Below are 19379 nucleotides of genomic sequence, written 5' to 3'. Positions count from 1 at the left end.
CTGGGAAAGGAGCCAAGTGCAACAGTGCAGGGAAAGAAGGAAGAAGGCCTTCTGTGCACCACCTCTTGGAAACAGCCCAGGCCCCACCACTACACACAGCCCCTAGCACCTCAATCCTGTCTGATCACAGAGGACTGCTGCCAGCCTTGGCCATTTTCAAGGGGCCTAGGCTAAGATGCAGAAGTGTTGCTAAGCAGAAGGCCCCAAAGACTGTTTCTGAGTGACCATAGTGTGACAACTAACTTGGTCAGCAAGTAAAGGAAGCCATCAAACAATTAAACAAAGCAAAATGCCTGAAAGAAGATGAAGGAAGACCATACATTAAATAATCCATATACACTATATCATAGCTTTATCTTAAAATAGTAATAGTAGTGATTGATGTAGCAAATAACATCCAATACATAGGGTTATAATAGCTATATTTTTGTTAAGATACTTAAATAATTCATTAAAAACAAAAAAAACCCCCCCCAAAACCAGCCTCATCAGAGAAGCCCATAAATTAAGAAGAAACAGACCAGTGTTTTACAACATTCCACAAAAGGGAAAGAAAGGAGATAAGAAACCATCCTGCTTTCTTTCCCAAAGATATAAATCCTAACGGACACCTTCCAAGTCCACAAGTGACCTGGTTTAGTCCAGTTCCAAGTTTCAGTAAAACAAAGACATTTAAATAAAACCAATCAGAGATCATTTATTAGAATATTAGAAGCAGCCATCTATAAATATTGAGCACAGGCTGGAGGGAAACTTGAAGAACTCAGCAAATCCAAGAAGACCTGCAGCCAATCCACATACTACCCTCCTCCCACCTCTGGAGTCTCCCCACCCAGTATAGGTAAGAATTGTGATGTGTTGTCATGGGTAGCCAGATAGACTTTGGGATAAATGTTTGTTTTCATGTTTTAAGGTACAAGCAAATAAAAGGTTGGACTGTAGACCTGTTTCTGCCTCTTATCAGTAGCCTACCCACAAGGTTACCTGTAATCTGGGTAACAGGAGGGAAGCTGAGTGAGTTCAAACATACTGTACCATGCATGAACTTGTATCCAAGGTGGGGGACACACTTTTTCAGCACGTAGGGCATTTATAGATATGCTCTGGGAGGCTGAGTGGGGGGAGAGGTGGTGGTGTTTTAATTAGAGCAGCTCCAAGAGCCGCTGTAATTAAAGCACCCAAAGCATCACGTGTATCAGTATCCCCGCACTGAAAAGTGAGCTTTAGTTAAAGTGTCCCCACCATCATTTTTCAACATGAGGACACTGATGCAAGTGATACTGGAGTCTGGAGCACAGTAATTACCATACTCCAGCAGACTCAATTAATGGAGTCTGCTCTGACGCACTGTAATTACAGCACGTTGGAGCAGCCTCGCTGCATGTGTATAGGGGCTCTTAGACTTTACAACTCCAATTGTTCTGGGTCCCAGTGTAGTCCAGGTTACCCAATTCTGGCCTTCAAAAAAAAAACCTTCCAATTCTGTCCTCACCTCTATCCTGTACTCTGCTCAGTGCCTCTCACCAGCTCTTCCTCTGGGGTTACCCTTCCATTTACCCTTTACTCAGATTGCAGCCCCCCTGGGAGCAGTGATCCAGGCTCTCCATCCATCAGACAGTCAAGTGGGGAGGCATCTCAGATGACAGGTTTAGCAGATCATGGACACAATATAATTCCCAGTGACTGATGCTGTTAGCAGACACAAGGCCAAGAGCTTGGTTTGAGGGTCTTTATTTCACAAATATCAACTGTGCAGAGGAACAATTCACATACCATAGCATCAATATATATGAGGCAGCTAACAATTATCCTACCACACGGAATGTGAGCCACAAATTAATGTCCTGGGTCACTCAGTGGCAGGATGCAGAGTGCACAGCAGCAGCCCCAGCACTGAGGGCAGAGGGAGGGTCCATATCACATGCCAGGGACAGATCTGAGGTCTAACACAAAGAAACAGCTGGCCTGTGTGGGGCAGACAGGAAGGGACTGAAATGCACAGGTACTCACATTGGTGCCAGGGAGATGCTTCAGGAAACATCTGAAGAGATGCTGGGGAGGTTCCTTGACTGCAGGGAATGAGGCTTGGGGTGTTCAGAAGCAATGTCACAGCCAAGGAGATGACACCTTGACCTATGACATGTTGCACTGACCAGGAACCCAGCATGCCCCAATTAGTGTTGGTTACTCCATTTCTGTCCCTCCTCAGCCCTGCTCATGGTCCAGTGATCTCTACAGTATGTGCAAACAGACTAGTTTTATTTTCCACTGTCCTTCCCCCCCCTCCCACCTGCCTGTCCCCACCCCCCTCCCCGCTCAGCCCCTTATACCTGGACCAGACAAGTACTCAAGGGTTTGCACAGTACAAATAAATAATGTCCCATGTGTGAACGCAGATGCAAGAAGCTGTTGGTGGACATCACACTCCTGCTCAGGGCCTGGCTCAACACCACAACGTGAGAAGCCCTGCGTTTGAAGGTTGAGCTGGCTCCTAAAGCTGGTGTCTCTGGAGAGCACTGATCCCATTTTGTGGCAGGGTGGAGGCTCATGGCCATGATGCTCTCTCAGGCTTACTTACTCATGGGGTTCTTCCTAAGAGGAACAGAGGTGTAGTGGTTGGGCTGTTTAGGGCAAACTTGCCAGGAGAAACTAGTACGGCCTGTAGTTCCAGTAACCAGAAAACACAGAGATCTGGAAAACAAGAAATAGAGTGATTAGAATCATAGAAAATAAGGGTTGGAAGGGACCTCAGGAAGTCATCTAGTCCAGCGTCCTGCTCAAACAGGCCCATCCTCAACTAGATCATTCCAGCCAAGGCTTTGTTGAGCCAGGCCTTAAAAACCTCCAAGGATGGAGATTCCAGCGCCTCTCTAGGTAACCCATTCCAGTGTTTCACCACCCTTCTAATGAGACAGTTTTTCCCAATATCCAACCTAAACTTCCCTTGCTGCAACTTGAGACCATTGAGCCTTGTTCTGTCATCTGTCACCACTGAGAACAGTCTAGCTCCTAGCTCTAGGCTAACTGCTCAGTCTCACATTAAAGCTCTTGCTACCACCAAACCAACAGCTTCCTCAGCCTGAGGGCCTTACAGACCAGACCACCTGTGAAGGCAGCTCTAAGGGCAAGAGAGAAGTTGGAAGAGCAATCAGAAGATGAAGGAGTCCACGATTCATTCAGGTCTCAGCCTCCCTTGGTGTCAGTAAAGTTTTAGGCCTCTAAGCACTCTATTCCCCAGAAGCCTCCCAATCCCTCAGAGCCCCTTGTTCCCTTTTAGCCTCAGAACAATGGCTGCATCCAGCTGGAAGGAGCAGGACACCAAACCCTCTGTGAAGCCGAGTTCAGATTTCCACTGGTGGAATGCACCCTCTGTACCTCCCCAAGCATACTGGCAGACTGGGGCAAAAGAGCTGGCTGAATTCTCAGGACCAAGCACTTCTTTTAGCACTGGTATTTCTAGCCAGCCCTGGAAAAACAACAAGCAGTTCTTGCTTCCAGCTTCAGAAGTGGCTGCAATGTCCCAGCCTGTAAGATGACACTAAGATGTGGGGAGAAGTGGGCACGCTAGAAGGGAGGAATAGGCTGCAATTGGACCTAGACAGGTTGCTGGGGTGGGCAGATGAGAACAGGATGGGTTTCAACACTGACAAGTGCAAGGTGCTGCACCTGGGGAGGAAGACCCAGCAACATACCTACAGGCTGGGGAACTCCCTTCTCATCAGTGCAGAGGCAGAAAAGGATCTTGGAATCATTACTGATGCCAAAATGAACAGGGGCCGACAGTGTGGGGATGCGGTCAGGAAGGCCAACCGCACCTTGTCATGCATCCACAGATGCATTTCAAGCAGGTCCAAGGAGGTGATCCTCCCCCTCTATGTGGCACTGGTTAGGCCGCAGTTGGAGTATTGCATCCAGTTATGGGCGCTGCACGTCAGGAGGGATGTGGGCAGCATTGAGAGGGTCCAGAGGAGGGCCACCCGCATGATTGGGGGCAGCAGGGCAGGCCCTACGAGGAGAGGATAAGGGACCTGAACCTGTTCAGCTTCCACAAGAGAAGGCTGAGGGGGATCTAGGGGCCTGTTACAAACTAGTCAGAGGGGACCAGCAGGCATTGGGGGAGGCCCTGTTCCCCCAAGCACTACCAGGAGTGACTAGAAATAACGGTCACAAGCTGGCAGAGGGTAGATTCAGACTAGACATCAGGAGGCGCTACTTCACTGTCAGGGCGGCTAGGATCTAGAACCAACTTCCAAGCAAAGTGGTGCTCCCTGGGGGTCTTTAAGGAGGAAGCTAGATGAACACGTTGCTGGGATCCTTTGACCCCCAGTACTTTTTCCTGCCATGGCAGGGGGTTGGACTTGATGATCTGCTCAGGTCCCTTCCGACCCTACCAACTATGAAACTATGTTATGGCTTTTGTTTTGTTTTGTTTTTTTTCCAAGCCACACACATGAACATAGTGCAAGTATTGTGCACAGTGTTTTAGAGTCCTGGCTCCCAGGCATCTTATAATCTCTGAAGATACCCCATCAGCAAGCTGTTACACTGCATTTCTCATCCTCAGATACCACAGCCCATTACAAGGGAGAAAACCCTTTTGACAGATAGGGGACACGAGGCAAAGGAGTACAAAGCAACTTCCTCAGTCACAGCCACGCCAACAACAGAACAAGGAACAGCCCAGGTACTGTGGGCAGGGCAGAGACTTTATGATTCCTGAACTATGAGATTTCAAAGCATTTTGCACTCTCCTTTTTGTCTGGCCATCAGTCCAAGAGACTCAGTTCTCCACCTACAGAACTTGCCCCTTGCCTGCTCATGCTCCTAAAGCTCCCTCAATTATTCTGAATTTTCCTGCAGAGCATTCACTACCCACTGGGTCTAGAGCAGCCACTTCCAGTGGCTTCCTTAAACACTCTTGTAGATGTGCAACCAAAGCAAACCAAACAGTACACTTTGTACTAACCTCTGGGCACACATCTATGGTTAAGCCACTCTTTCTCAAGGAGAGTCATTAGGTTATGACTCAGAGACAGACCTGAAGCTCTTTCAAAGAACCTCTTCCCTTTCCTCCCCCACACAGTTCCTACCTTGTCCTTCAGCTGCTGGCAGAGCTGCAGTGAGACAGTGAAGAAGACGAGGGCATCATTTAGCCAAGGTACCACACACTCCACTTTATGGACATGGCTGACTTCATATCTTTGGCTGCCAAACTCACTGCAAAGGGGACACAGTGTTTCTCACAGGGCAGGCTCCAGTGTATGGGGCAGGATAGACAGACTCCAGCGCAAGCTCATTTATCTGCCCAGCACTGAGGGGAAAAGGGGACAGGGCCCAGAGCTGTGCAGCCAGTTGGGGGGGGGGGGGGGAGCGGTGAGGGTCTTGGTTTTGCTGTCTCACACTACACCATCAGTTAGGGGCATCTTTTCATGCTCAAGATTGCAAGAGGCTGAGAGTGTCAGGAAGCAGATCTAGGCTTCCCTTCTCCAGCTTCATCCTGAGGACACTTAGCTCCACTGACTTGTGCTCAGACAGAGCTGAACTGAGCCTTTTGACAAAGTCAGGTTGACATGTCTGCTTGATGTACCCACTCCTGGCTGAAGTGATAGGGGAATTCTAGGGGCAATGCTACGACTCCCAGATGCTGGGCAGCAGCCTGGAATACTCCCAATGCCTCCCCTCCCCTCTTCTGAAAGAAGCCACCATAATTCCCAATGAAAGCAAAACTGTTAGACCCTGCAGCTGATAGCAAAGTGACTCAGGCCAGCTCCAGCTGGTTCAAGCATGAATAGGGCATATGCAAGGAGAGCAACACTTCCTACAGAACCACAGTGTGGGTAATGCTGATGGTAAGTTAGTGTTCTCCTTTGCTGACTGATCTGCTGTCTCTGCCCACCTCCTCTGAGCTAGAACTCTATTCTCAACAGCCACCACTCTGTGCCAGGGAGTGAGTCATAGAAGAGCTCTCTTGCTCAGCAGCTGCCAGCACTTACATGCACCAGTGGCAGGTATAGTCACATTGGCTTACTATAGCCTCCCCCACCACCCCAAGAGCAGAGACTCTCCATGGGCCATCTTCAAAACTGCTCATAAGCCAGACTAATATCAGAGCTTGGATTTTGCTGTGCATCAACACCAAGGGTCCATAGTTATACAGGTCTTCCGCCCCATGTTACACAGCCCTGATGCAGGAGGTACTTACAACATGGCCCCAGGGTTGTGCAGAATGGACCCTCCCGCAGGTCTGAAATGCTGGACAGAGATGCAAAGGGGATGTTAGATCATGTGAAATTTAACATAACATAGCAAGTGACTGGTTAGGATGCACAGGGCAAATGCACCTGGGACTCTCCATACACGCTTGCTGCTAATTACAATGAGAAACAGCCTGACATCCCAGAAGATGGGCAAATCCCAGTAACTGCAAGGCAGCATTGAAGAGTCCCTGCTGCCCCTTTGGAGTACACACACCTGCTGGGCCCATAGCCTGGGCTTTGCAGAAGGCAACTACATGAAGTTGGAGCCTGAGAGTGAGTGCCAAGACAAAGCCCTTCTCATACAAGGTCTGCATGTCAAAGTATTGCAGTACTGAGATCCTGAACATTCCCATCCAGCAGATCTCAATCAGCAATGTGAGACTGACTCATGTATATGAAACTATCCAGGCTGAGAAGGCAAGCAGCAGACAAGAATCAGCAGGAGAAGAAGATCCAATCTTATAAACACCTGCAGCTTGAATAATGTAAGCTGCTATTTGTAATTCCTTGGGGAGCAGGGGGAGGTTAAAGAGAAGCAGACTAACTCCACTGTCTTTCTTTAACACTACTAGAAAAGTTAAAACAGCACTGGCTACCTCTGGGCCCTATTCAAACAGCTCCAGCTTTGCTGACACATCATGCTGAAAGCCAAGTTTGAGCTATCAAAGGGATAGTGCACCCAGGCTCCTCCTGTGGGGAAAGTACAGAAAGGAGACACAGGAGCTACCAGAACGTGCCTTGGTGGAGTTGGGCTGCAGCGCGTGGAGCTGGTAGACGGTCAGACACAGCTTGTTCAGGTTAATGTAGAAATTGACAAGAATGTCCGAGGGCAGAGCAGGAGTGAACATTTTCTGCGGAGAAAACAGAAGCAGTTCCCATATCAGCAAAAGGTGCCCATATCCAAAGCCATGACAATCCTATTACATTCTACAGGGAAATAAGAGAACTGAGATACCCCCTTCATCAAAGTGATTCTGGAGTCACCAGGTGCAGGGAGAGAGATGTTAACAGCTCTGACTAAGGGCAAAAGCGGCACAACAATAAGCCTGGAGAAGGGGTGCAGAAATGTAGCCACTTATCTTGCCGCACCTGGTTAGATGTTCTTTGCTCCAATGCTAGTGAGTGTGTAATGATACAGAGGAGACCAGGGCTAGACTTCAAGACACCATGGGGTTTACTCCAGAAAGGCCCAATTAGAAAAAAAAAATCACAACCTCCCCTTCAGCACTAGGCTCTGTAAGCCCAGGTCTGCAACTCCCAACAGTGAGGAAATGCAGACTGACAGCTTCTTCCATGCTCTGTTAAAAAGGAAGATCTTTTCCCTGAATCACAAGGGTACAACCAAATACAGCAAGCCAAAGCCCCGGCATGGAGGGGCTGGGTGTTCCTCCTTACTGGATGCACAGGAGGAGCAGCACAAGGTTACCTACCGTAAGGCCGCTGGAGGCGATTTCCGGTAGGGTCAGGGTGGCTGGAGTGGTGAGCCGATTCCGAGCTCTTGTTAGCTGTAACATTACCGCATCCATCAGCTGGGAAGAAACACATGCACAGTCTGTCTGGAGGCCCTGATGCAGCTTTAGGCAATGGGCTGGAAACCTCAACAGCCCTTCTGGGCAGTGGCAAACTACATCAGAGGATCAAACAGATTCAGGACAGAAGCAAGTAAATCTCTCAGGCCATCAGCAAGCCAAGGCCTCTTCAGCAGAGATTTCACATGCTACCTGGCCAGTGCAGGTGACTAGAGGTATGTTCTGCCAAAGCCAAATGCATCTCCCTGTTTGCCTTCCACCAACAGCACAGCACCCCCACTCAACAACATTCAGACTCCCTCCCTGATATGCAGCCATTCCCCCATGCCAGCACTTACAGTGAGCATCATTTTGCCCTGCAAAACCTGCTAAAGAGCACATGGTGCTTGAAGCCCAATCCCTGCCCTCCCCACCCCCTGCAGCAAACTCTTTGCATCTGTACCCTGCTGGGCAATGGAGTTAGGAGCAGAAAAGAGCTGAAGCAGAACAACAGGTTAGATAGGGAGGGAACCTGCACAGAAACACTGCGCAGAAAGAGGACTGGGGATTCAGGGGCTTTGTAAGAAGGAGATTTCTATCATATGACCACAGTTTTGCTGGTGAAGATCCTCCAACAGCCTCTGGGGTTGTTCTCAGATGTGCCAATTCACTCTGCTCCCTCAGCCCCCAACTGTGCCTTGAGCCAGCTCCAGTTCCAGGAGGCACAACAGGCAGAGAACACACAAGTTAAGGGCCAATGCCAAAGCATCTAGACAGACACCACAAGCTCTTCTGGAGGCTATACGAGAACACACAGCTGAACTGCTCTAAGGGGCCCTGATCCAGCAAGCACAACACTGCAGTTGGGGAAGCAGTTATGTGGATGGCCACAACTGCTCCCACATGAATAAAGTGACCAGACTTCAGTCGGCCCAGCTCTTGCCCATGACTACTGCACTGATGGCTCCTCCTCCTGGCAGGGACATCTCAGCCAGAGAGAGATGGGGAGCATCTCCTGGGGAGCTGGAGGGGGCAGTGTCTAGCTGATGATCACCAGCTAAGGCTCTCTGAGTAATGATGACTCATATTCTCCCTAGACCAGAGCAAAGTCTTATTTGGTGATCATCTCCCGAGTAATAGGCCTTGCCTAGGTGAGAGCCAGACTTTACTTTCTCACACTTGTGACTGTAACAGGCTATAACCATGAGTCTAAGTCCTTGTGGGTATAGAGGGATTCAAGCAGAGAGCTGGGTTCTGTACCAGGAAGCAGCTCTTCTGTACCCAACTGTGCTGGATCTACTGCAAAGCATCTCTTGACTTGCCTGCTAGAGCTTCAGGCCTCTAAACAGGTGGCAGCTCTGGTCTGTAAAGAACCTCATTCCACCTGTTCCCATGAGTGACACTGGCAGGGAGAGGGCTCTGTTTATTTCCCAGCATAAACTAGTGGACACAGGCGATTTGTGCCACCTTAGTCTGGGGGTGCACATGCCACCCCTGCGACCATTCACACCAACCAGGAGGTGGGTGGGGTGGGCATTTCCCCCACGGCTGATCCTGCTGACCGGAGGTGGGGAGGTTCCCCCATGGTCAATCTTGCTGCCCCAGGGGGGTGGGAGAAGCAGTACTTCTAGGAGCAGCTGTAGCAAAAATCGGCTGGCACCTGCAGGGGAGCACCAGCACTCCCGCCTGCCCCCCCTGCCCACCGCTTAAGTGGCAAGTGCAGCCAGCCAGGGGGTGCACCAGCACTCTCAGGGAGTACACATGCACCCCCTATGCGTCGCCACTGTTAGTGGAACAAGCTGTGGCCCAAAAGCCTGTCAGGGTAGGAACCAGCATCCCACACTCATGTCACACTGGTGCTGGCCGCCTCATCCAGATGCATGCCATATACAAGATCCCATGGAAGCACAACATCAGGACACACACCTCAGGTCGGGGAGCCACATACTTGAAGCTTCAGCTTAGCATAGGAACAAAGCATTCCCCCTGCCCCGCATCTCCCCGAGATTGCATTCTGTTCACCTTGAGGACTTCTGAGCCTGTTTTGAACTGGTAGTCGACATCTCGGTTTGTGAGCAGGTAAATTGCTTGGTTCACGTGATTTCTTGCATCCTGAATCTGCGAAGGAACAGGATGCAACAGTGTTACAATAGCTCTCTCTAGAGTACTGTTGGAAAGCAACTGCCCCCTTTTCCACAACCTGATCCATTGGTTCATCGGACATCATGTGAACACTGCATGTTAAAAGCCATTTTCCTCTAAGTATCTGCCACTTACTACCAGCATACAGACTGCAGAGCTACTGGTCTCTTGGACCAGAGATTATAGATATTGAGGGTCTGGAGTCTGGGGCCTGCTCTTTTACAACTGGCAGAGCAGCGATGTAGGGGAGTCAGATCTTGCAAGCAAGTAGTGCCAGGGGGAAAAAAAAAGCAATACGTTGCTATTCCACAAGGAATTCCCACTGCTGAGTTGTGTACAATAGTCAGATCCGGCCCCAATTGCTAGATGCGGCGCCTGTACTCTCAGGAACCATTACCACAGCTAACGCCATCCAACATCTGATTGCCTGTAAGAGAAAGAAATCAATGCTTTCTGCTCCCAGACCTCTGGGAATATTTAAAAGCCTCTGAAGTGAGTTCACTGGGGCTGAGAATTACCAGCAGTTGAGAGGAACTGCTGCTGTAGCACTTGGGCTCCGGGGAGTACACCTTTGTGCTTGCTTCCTGCACAGCTTTTGGCAGGACAGACATGCGGCATGTCAGGCTACAGCCCCTTTGCACCAAGACAGGCTGCAGCCACAGGCACTCACTGTGCAGAGGTTAAAGTAGGGCGACTGGGGGTGGGGGGCAGCGGGGGGAGGCACATGCCAACAGCAGTATAAGAACACAAGGTGCCAGTTACAAACAGAATAGGAAACAGATACACACGTAGCCCCAGGCTTCGCTCATGGGAGTCTACGGCTTAGCTCTTTCTTCCTCTTACTTCTCCCTACTCCCTTAATCTCAGTCCAGCCTCTAAAAGGGCTGAATCAAACCTCACTGGCACAAACCAGAAACAGGTTTACATGAAAACCCTGTGTGCGATAGGCAGTTGTTTCCCTCCTATCAGCTTGCAAAAGTCCCCTACTCCTGAGGGGTGAGCAAATACCCAGTGCAAACCCACTATGACATAGCATGCAACTGGCAGCTTAGAGGGCCTGCTAGCCCTGGTGATGTGGCATGACAGTATGCTCCCCTCCAGCTCCTCATCTCCACAACTGATCCAGACAACCTATGTGGGAGCTGGTTAATCCACTAGGCCCAGCAAGGACCATCCTTGCCAAAACACAGGCTGGCTTCACCCCTGCCTCTCTTCCCTTACGAAAATACTTCCACCTTCTTCCCCTCACATCTCCTACTTCCGTTTTCTTTCTATCCAGGCTTACAGGACTTCTTCCAAGCTGGCATTTTTGCTCTTTGATGGAAGAGCCTCCTGCTGCTTTGCCCTGCAAGGCTTGTTTGAGCTCAAAAAAGAAGCAGGACAAGGGTCTCCACATAATCTCATTAAACATAGTTAGTCCTAGGCCTCTAGATTCCCACATTCCAGGTCTGATTAATGCTAAGATGCAAAGTCTTTCCACACCAAAAGGGAGGAGCTGGTTGGAAGGATGGAAGACAAATCAGCAGGGCAACATGAGAGTCCCTGCTAACAGGCAGCACTGCTGCTCACAAAAGCTCCCTTGTTTGGTTGCCAACCTCTAAGACAAGTTCTGGTGGTTCACAGCACAGGGTTTAATTTACCATGTTAATGCTCTGCAGAAGCCTGATTAGCTAGGACTCTCAGACTGCTGAAGCAGCTCAAAACCTCCCTCAAAGCCCACAGTCCCTGCTAACATGGAGACAGCCAAGGTGTAGCATAGGAGCCTGCATGGAAAGGCAGTCCCAGTCCATCTTGAGACTTCAGGCAAGGGGGTAGTTAACTTTACTTCTGCTAGACTAGGGGACAGGTTTCCTGCAGCTGAATCTATTACGGCAATGGAAGTGCCAACCAGAAGAGATCACAAAGCAATTACCATTTGGATTCCATGGTATTCCCTGGTTTTATCCAGTGACCCTCTAAAGAGCCTGAGGTACTGCTCTATGGCCTCAATGAAAAGACAAGGGGAATGGAAGTGGACCCCTGAACCACCTTGAAGCTGGTGAGATGTTCTCTGTTCAGCCAGCTAAGTTTTGGCAGACACTCACAATATCAGTTACTGCATGGCATGACTGTGCCAACCCTCTCCTTTCACAGGACTCTTAGAAGAAGATGTCTCAGGAACCAGTAGCCTCTCCCCCTCTTCTCTTATAGAGCCATAATCCCAATTAGCTGACATCATATTGTGCACTGGGGTGTGGGCTCTGTACTAGGGTCTGGGAAAATACCAGTGAGAAACAGTCCAGTCCTTTCCTCTCTGAAGGAGAGTGGCAGGTGCAGGATGCCAAGGGGACACACCTTACAAAGACAGTACCTGCTGCAGCTTCCACTGCTTGTCCTCCCGGAAGGCGAAGTGCAGGAGCTGGTTATTTCTGGGCATTTTCATATTAATGTCCTTACAGAAGATACAGACACAGATGAAAGCCAGCCACAAAATACACAACAGGAGACCCTGCAGCTCACATCCCCCTACATAACCCGACGGGGCAACTCCTCCCCCACCACCTCAGAGACCATCACAATACTCTCCCCTCCCTCAACGGTCTATACTGGGCAATGTCAGCTAAGCCAGCCCCAGAGATACAACCTCAGTAGCTGGAGGTAAATGCAAAGTAAATGACAGCTCACTTGCTGAATGCAAGTAAGAGACTGACAGTTCATTTTAGGAGGTGCCCAAGGAAATCTGACAATAGCTATAGGAGAAGTCAGGAGGCAGAGTGACCAGTTAAGCAGAGTTCACTAAGACTCTGATAAGTCCCTGACTACCTAATCCAATGATATGTCACTTGTCCTTCAGAAAAAGTTAACTGGCCCAGGTGAGAATTTTGCCCCACAAGATTAAGCACAAATGAAAGGGCACACAGAGGACAGCAGATGGCAGAGCGTGAGAGAAGTCCAGCCCTAGAATGGCAACACCAGGTAGGACAGACTCTTCCTCTACACTAGTTTCCTATATGCAGAATTCAACCCACTGCACTATTTATCCACAGGGTGTGGCAGTTGCTCCAGGACTGCCTTTACTGGGATGAGTGGCCTTGGCAGCATCTTCAGTCAGTTCCTAACAACAACCAACTGGCACTGAAACCATGATAAAACAAGTTTTGGCTTTGGAAAGTTTCCACTGGCTGGAATATTTAGATGCTGTAAACCAGGCAGTAACCAAACACCACTGTACCAGGTAGCTCAAGAGCTCAACGTCTGGAGGGATAAGGCACAGCAGGGGCAAAAAGGGAAGGTAATTACATCTCCTCGCCCCATCCTGGGGCTACCACATGAATAAGCACTCACCGCTTGACACAGGGCATCTCCCTGCAGTGTCAACACTCCTTTCACCTGGTCAGTGCTGAAATGACAAAAGTCCCAGACAGAAGAGGTCACAGAAGCAGCCAATGCCATCCCATCCCCAGCCAGAACAGGTGACTGACTTTGCCCCTTCTCATGCCCAAACCCTGCACTCAGCTGCATTGAAGTCTTCCCCACACCCAGCTTGGCACAGAGCTCTCCCATGCTCATCTCATCACCTATTAAGTCACCATTTCCAAGCCTCTGTGCAGCTAGGCAGGCTGCCTAAGGGACCCTTCTGATCTACCTGCAACATTAGGGTCCTGTTCTATACCAGTTTCCTCCCCGTTTCAAGTCAAAGCTGTGTCTACTGTTTAAACAGAGTCCTGGCTCTCATTAGCATGGATGAAAGAGACAGGTCAGGTTATAACTTGACACAGACTTGCTTGTTCCTTGTTCTGTGCCAGAGATAGGAGGTTAGTACTGGGTCTCTGATAATCTCTTGCAAAGGACACACCAACTGTTTCAGATCTACAAGAAACAATGAAAGGAGACTGAAGTATCTGGGACTGGATGACTCAGCTCTTTGATCCAGTCTCCTTGAATGTAGATTCAACAATGTTACTAGCCTCTGGGCATCCTACAGAAATCCGTCTCTGCACCAGGACAAACCTCCTGCAGTTCAACCAGAGACAGTCCTTTACATCTGTTGATAGAAAAGAACATCTGGAGGAAAAGAGAGGGTGTGCTCAGGTTTGCCTCCTTGGGTGCCAATATCCCTTGCTCCATGGTTTGAGAACACTACTGAAAGTGGGGTTTTCTTTCTGCTGTGACACCACAGAAACAGAGCTTCAGCAGAGGCTTAGAAATGGGAACTATTGCAGATGTAGTTTGGCAATAACTGCATCTCTCAAGCTGCTAAAATTCCTATTTTTCAGCAGAGGTTAAAGGGCTTGCCCAATACCACAGTGCAAGTTAGCAACACAGCCAAGAACTAGATTCAGGTCTCCCAACTACAAACAGCCAGCTGTCAGTGCAAGACATGAACTGCCCTGCTGGTAGTACAAGCATGGTGAGAACTCTTCTGAACACATACTGTAACAAGTCAGGCAATGGTTAGGAAACCCACCTGGTGTTTTAGACTCAGACAGGAAATGGGAAAGCCCCAGAACAAGTAAAGCCTGCAACATAACCCATTCAGAAATTACTATGACCTGATCTACACAGCGTAACATTTGTAAATAATGTGTCATGAGTATCTGGGATTACTGAAAGAGCCCTTCCAAGCTATGTGGATGTTACTAATGCATATAAGCAGAGGCAACCCAGAAGAGGTCTTTGTTTTAGCAGGCAACCCAAATCAACATTTGGGGATAAAAAGAAGGCAAGAGAGAGGAGAAAGCCAAATGTACAGTCCTTAAAAGGTGATTAAACAGTGATGGGGTGGCTGCTGGAGAACCGCCTATTTGAATATAAAGCTGATGTATACAGTTGGGCTTGCCCCAGTGCAAGAGCGCCTTTTGAAAGGGCTGGGAATCTGTAGCAACAAAGACTTCAGTGATGAAAGCAAGGCTAAATATCTAGGAGCTCCTACTCAGAAGCAGATATTCAGCTTCAGGGTTACCCAAAGCTGCCATTTAGCTGTGGGAATAACAGGCAAGGTGGGACTTGTACCTGGGTAGGGGCATCTTATATTTGCCCTGAATTACTGCTCTTCTAAGAGACTCCTAATCAGATTTCTGCATTAACAAAGCAGATGGAAATGGGGAAGGGAAGAGGCTGCATTATGCAAGTTATTCAAATAAACTGTGAAATTAAGGTAGTCAGCAGCACAGAAGAAATGGCAACACACCAGGCCAGAGACCTGAACCACATTCCTGCACCAGGCAAAGATGCAGCTCATCCCCAGACTGTCACAGCACAAGACCATGTACCAAGGTATGCCAGCCTCCAACTCTGTAGGCCAAGCACCTGATGCATTCAGTACTGGATGTCTTCTGGTATCCCCAGGTGTTAAGTTGGTATAACAGCAGCAGGTCCTGTGTACAATGAGCGAGTTGCCACAATCCTCAACCATTTCCCTCCCCACACAGAGGAATTCTAAGACATGCATGCAGAAAGGAGCACAGGCTGCAGGATCCAGGTTCCTAGGACTCTCTCCAACCTCACTGCTCACTTGTAGTAAGGGGGGCCAAGCATATCCCTCCTTCCTCCCACACCCCAGCACAGAAAGATTGGCTAGAGACAAGAGGAAAGTCCTTGTGGCAGGATACTAGCTCTCACACACTTACCTCGAGGAGCCCAGCATGAAGTTCTCCTGTTTGACTGCTGCTTCTGAGCCACCCACAGACAGGGCAAACCTGTGAGAAGCCTCCTGCAGAACGGCAAAGAAGAGTTGTTACTAGGAGAGTTAAAAACCCCAGTTTCTTCCATTTTCTCTATGGCTTGAGAACAAAGGTGTTGGAAATGTGGACACGCACTGGAGTGGGGGAGGAGCAGGGAGGGGTGAAGCACGTGGTGCTAATAACGTTCTTGAGCTTTTTCCAGTATATCCTTTGTGCACTTCCAGGTACATGCTACACAAAGGACCCTTCCCCAACTATTACTGAAATTGGTGGACTAACTATGCTGCACAAGTGAACAATCAGTCTTTGAACATGATATACCTTCCATTAAGGAAAGCACAATCCTATCCTGGTGTCTTACTGCACTGTGCAGTGAGTACCATGCAGTACTGTGGGCAGGTCTTTTTAAAACCTTCTGACCCACTCCCTCACGTAAGGACTCAAAGATCCTCAACAAAGCTGGCACTTACCATACTTTATTGGAGGAAGAGTAGCTCTGACATTTTAGCCACAGCTGCTGCTTACACAATGAAGATAGATATATGAAATCCACCTTTGCTTGAGACCCTCATGTCCCTGGGAACCAGGCCTGCAGCAGATTCTTAGCAGTTGTCAAGGCTTGAAAAGGGACAGCAGGTACCTCTTGATGGTCCTGTCTCAACAAGTAGCACTAGGATTGAACTGTCCTCATCTCTAGAGGTGGGCCCTCCAGGCCAGAACAGAAACAGCTTTGGGCACTGTTAGCCTCCCAGCCCAGCATCCTCTGCCCACACAGAAAGGACAGCGACTGAGCAGATTAGTTGTGTGTGCGCCTGAAACTGCTTGTTACCTTCAGAATATCCTGCAGCTGCTTCAGGACAGCATGGACTTCTTCTTGCAAAAGCCATTTAAACTCTTCTTCCTACAGCCATGGACAGACAAGACAGGAATTACCTGCGTGAGCCTCCTAAGGTTTCATAGGCTGCTTGGTCTTGCCTTCTTTCACTAGCGCAACACTCCGTATAATCACGTGAATTATTGCAGGCAGGTGAGCACATAACCCACTGACACAGGAGGAAGAGAAAGTAAGTATCTTCCCCCTCTACCTTGCCCATTTCCTGCATATCCTGCCTCAGCTCTGCTGAATGTTACAAACCTGGGCAGTGGAGGAGAGGTTGATGTCATTTACTTGGATTTCAAAAAAGCCTTTGATTTAGTTTCCCTATGATGTCCTCATGACAAAATTGAGGAACTGTGGCCTCGACAACCTTACAGTCCAATGGCTGGGGAACTGGCTCTGTGGTCAGACCCTGAGAGTGATAGTCGATAGAACCGAGTCAATGTGGCGCATGGTGACCAGTGCAGCCCCCCAGAATTCAGTTCTCAGACCAGTACTCTTTAACATATTCATAAGTGACCTGGACTCGGGTGTCAGAAGCAGGCTGGCTAAGTTTGCAGATGACTCCAAATTACTGGGAAGCACAGTCACACTAGAGGATAGGCTGGGGATTCAGGCCAAGTTGGACAGGCTCGCAGTAGGCGTATCAAAACCTGATGACTTTCAGCACAGAGAAATGCAAGGTGCTCCACCTCAGGAGAAACAACCCACATCATACCTATAGGTCTGGTAGCGCTACACTCACTAGCACCATGACTGAAAGAGACTTTCAAGATTGACCACAAGATTAACGTGAGTCACCAATGAGATGCCATAGCCGGCAAAGCAAATACAACCCTGGCTTGCATCTACCGATGCATCTCAAAGCAAGACCCAGGATGTCATCCTCCCACTTTATTTCGCCTTGGAGAGGCTACAGCTACAGTACTGCATCCAATTCTGGGCTCTACACCTTAGGAAGAATGTGGAAAAGCATGAGAGAGTCCAGAAGAGAGCCATGCACATGATCAGAGGTCAAGACAGCAGGCCTTATGAGGAGAGGCTGAGAGACATGGGACTCTTTAGCTTGGAAAAGTGTAGGCTGAGGGGACTTGGCAGCAGTCTATAAGTATATCAGGGATGTACATCAGGATCTGGGAGAACATCTGTTCACCAGGGCACCCCAAGGGAAGACAAGGTCTAACTGTCACAAACTGCTGGAAGACCGTTTTAGATTGGACATAAGGGAAAACTTCTTTACCATCCGAGTCTCCAGAATCTGGAATAGACCCCCCCCCAGAAGTGGTGCAAGCACCTGCTCTGGGCACATTCAAGAAGCTTTTGGATGATTATCTTGCTGGGGTCATCTGACCCCAGCTGACTTCCTGCCCTTTAGCAGGGGGCTGGACCCAATGATCTTACAAGGTCCCTTCCAGCCCTAATGTTTATGAAATCTATGAACAAAGTTTTGATTCACTGCCTTACATGAACAATCAGAGTCACCTAAAACTGGAATCCTGGTCCGCTGGAAATAAGCCGGGGGTTGGTTTGCTATGGTTCTTATGCTTGTTGTTTACCAAACAGCAGCAGCTTAATTAGTAAATGAACCTGAATCAAAGCCAGATGTGGCTTGGGCTGTTTGCACAAATCCAGCAGTAACTAACAAGTTCAGGCCTGATGGCACAGCTCCACAGTTGACCTCAGTCAGGCCTCCGCTCTGGGCAAGCCTGTAATAATAACTGGTGACTGATCATGAAGCTGCAAAGGCAGCATTAACCACAAACACAGACTCTGGTCATAAGATTACTAAAAGGGTGGGAGAGGTGGATGCAAGGAGCTGAGAGGAGTATTTTTGCTCCTGTGGCGAGTAGGAAAGAACTAGCCCTGCTTTCCAGGCTAGAACTATAACATGCAACAAATTGGGTTTTATCATATAAGCAACATGTGAGTTGAGTTGCCTCAGTCATGTGGCTGAGCCTGGAATTGAACCCTGACATCCCAAATCCCAACCCAGTAGCCACACTACTAGATTTGTACTCATGTGCACTAGAAACGTTGGGGAGGATGTGGATTTTATGCAAAGCCCTCTTGCTTGAAAGGAATGCCAATAATTTTAAATAGTGGCTTATGCCAGACATGCCTGTCAAATGAGCCTGCCATACACAACATGCAGATTCCTTTTCCTGATCCTCCTGCTTCAGGTGCCCAGGGCATCCACAAATGTCTGCCATTCATCCTGAGCTGTTCAGGCTCTCAAACATTCCATTAATGGGTAGACAAGGTTCCTTGGGTGAATTTGATATCTTTTATTAGACCAACCTGAATAGTTGGAGAATAGTTATTAAGCAAGCTTTCGGGTTCAAAAACCCTTCGTCAGGCGAAGGAGGTTTCAGCAGTTGGCGTGTGCTCTTCCTGGATGGAATGGTTCTCCACAGCGTTTCACCAGTTATTGTGGAAGCTGCATTCATAAAGCAGCATTGGTGGCATTCGTAAAGCGCAACCTAGATCCCAGCTTCCCTCACTGTCCTTTTTACCACATCCAATGCTCGTTAGAATTTCTGACAGACTCGATGGACCTTCCGCAGGTATTTGTTCTGGAACGGATGCACCTTCTATGCAGTTACTAGTGTGAATGTCTGTGACTCTGTTCCATAAAGTGAGGACAAGATGAGATGTCAGTGCTTGAAATCATGTGTCTGCTTGTGCATGTGTTAGGGCTGATTATGCTATTGTGCTAAATCTTTTCAAGTTTATGGAAAACTATTTGTAGCTTTTGGATGTCTGTTTCCTGACAAGTAGCACAGCAGCATCCTCACAGCACATCTCGCTCCCTACAAAGCCAAAAAGCCTGACTTCTTCCAAAGTTTCTCCATCTATTCAACTGGCTGCTTCTGGGAGCTTAACAGCATTATGCTCCTTTTTGTCTTATTCAGGAAAAACTGGTGCCTCCAGA

General features: G+C 48.8%; 1 protein-coding gene across 1 annotated transcript; it reads right to left on the bottom strand.

Moving 5' to 3' along the window:
- Positions 1-1715: 1715 nt before the first annotated feature.
- On the bottom strand, positions 1716-18799 carry ROGDI (rogdi homolog; the record flags this gene model as incomplete). The annotated part of the gene is made up of 11 exons (XM_025203781.1): positions 1716-2691; positions 5091-5217; positions 6203-6252; positions 6995-7108; positions 7688-7786; positions 9788-9883; positions 12258-12338; positions 13232-13286; positions 15517-15599; positions 16400-16471; positions 18746-18799. Coding segments are annotated over 11 exons (873 nt in total), but the record flags the coding sequence as incomplete, so codon positions are not given.
- Between the last annotated feature and the right edge of the window lie 580 nt (positions 18800-19379).

This window comes from Alligator sinensis, unplaced genomic scaffold (genome assembly GCF_000455745.1).
Source record: "Alligator sinensis unplaced genomic scaffold, ASM45574v1 scaffold404_1, whole genome shotgun sequence".
Taxonomy (NCBI): Eukaryota; Metazoa; Chordata; order Crocodylia; family Alligatoridae; genus Alligator; species Alligator sinensis.
The sequence above is the reverse complement of the archived record's forward strand: the minus strand, read 5'-3'. Positions and strand labels throughout refer to the sequence as shown.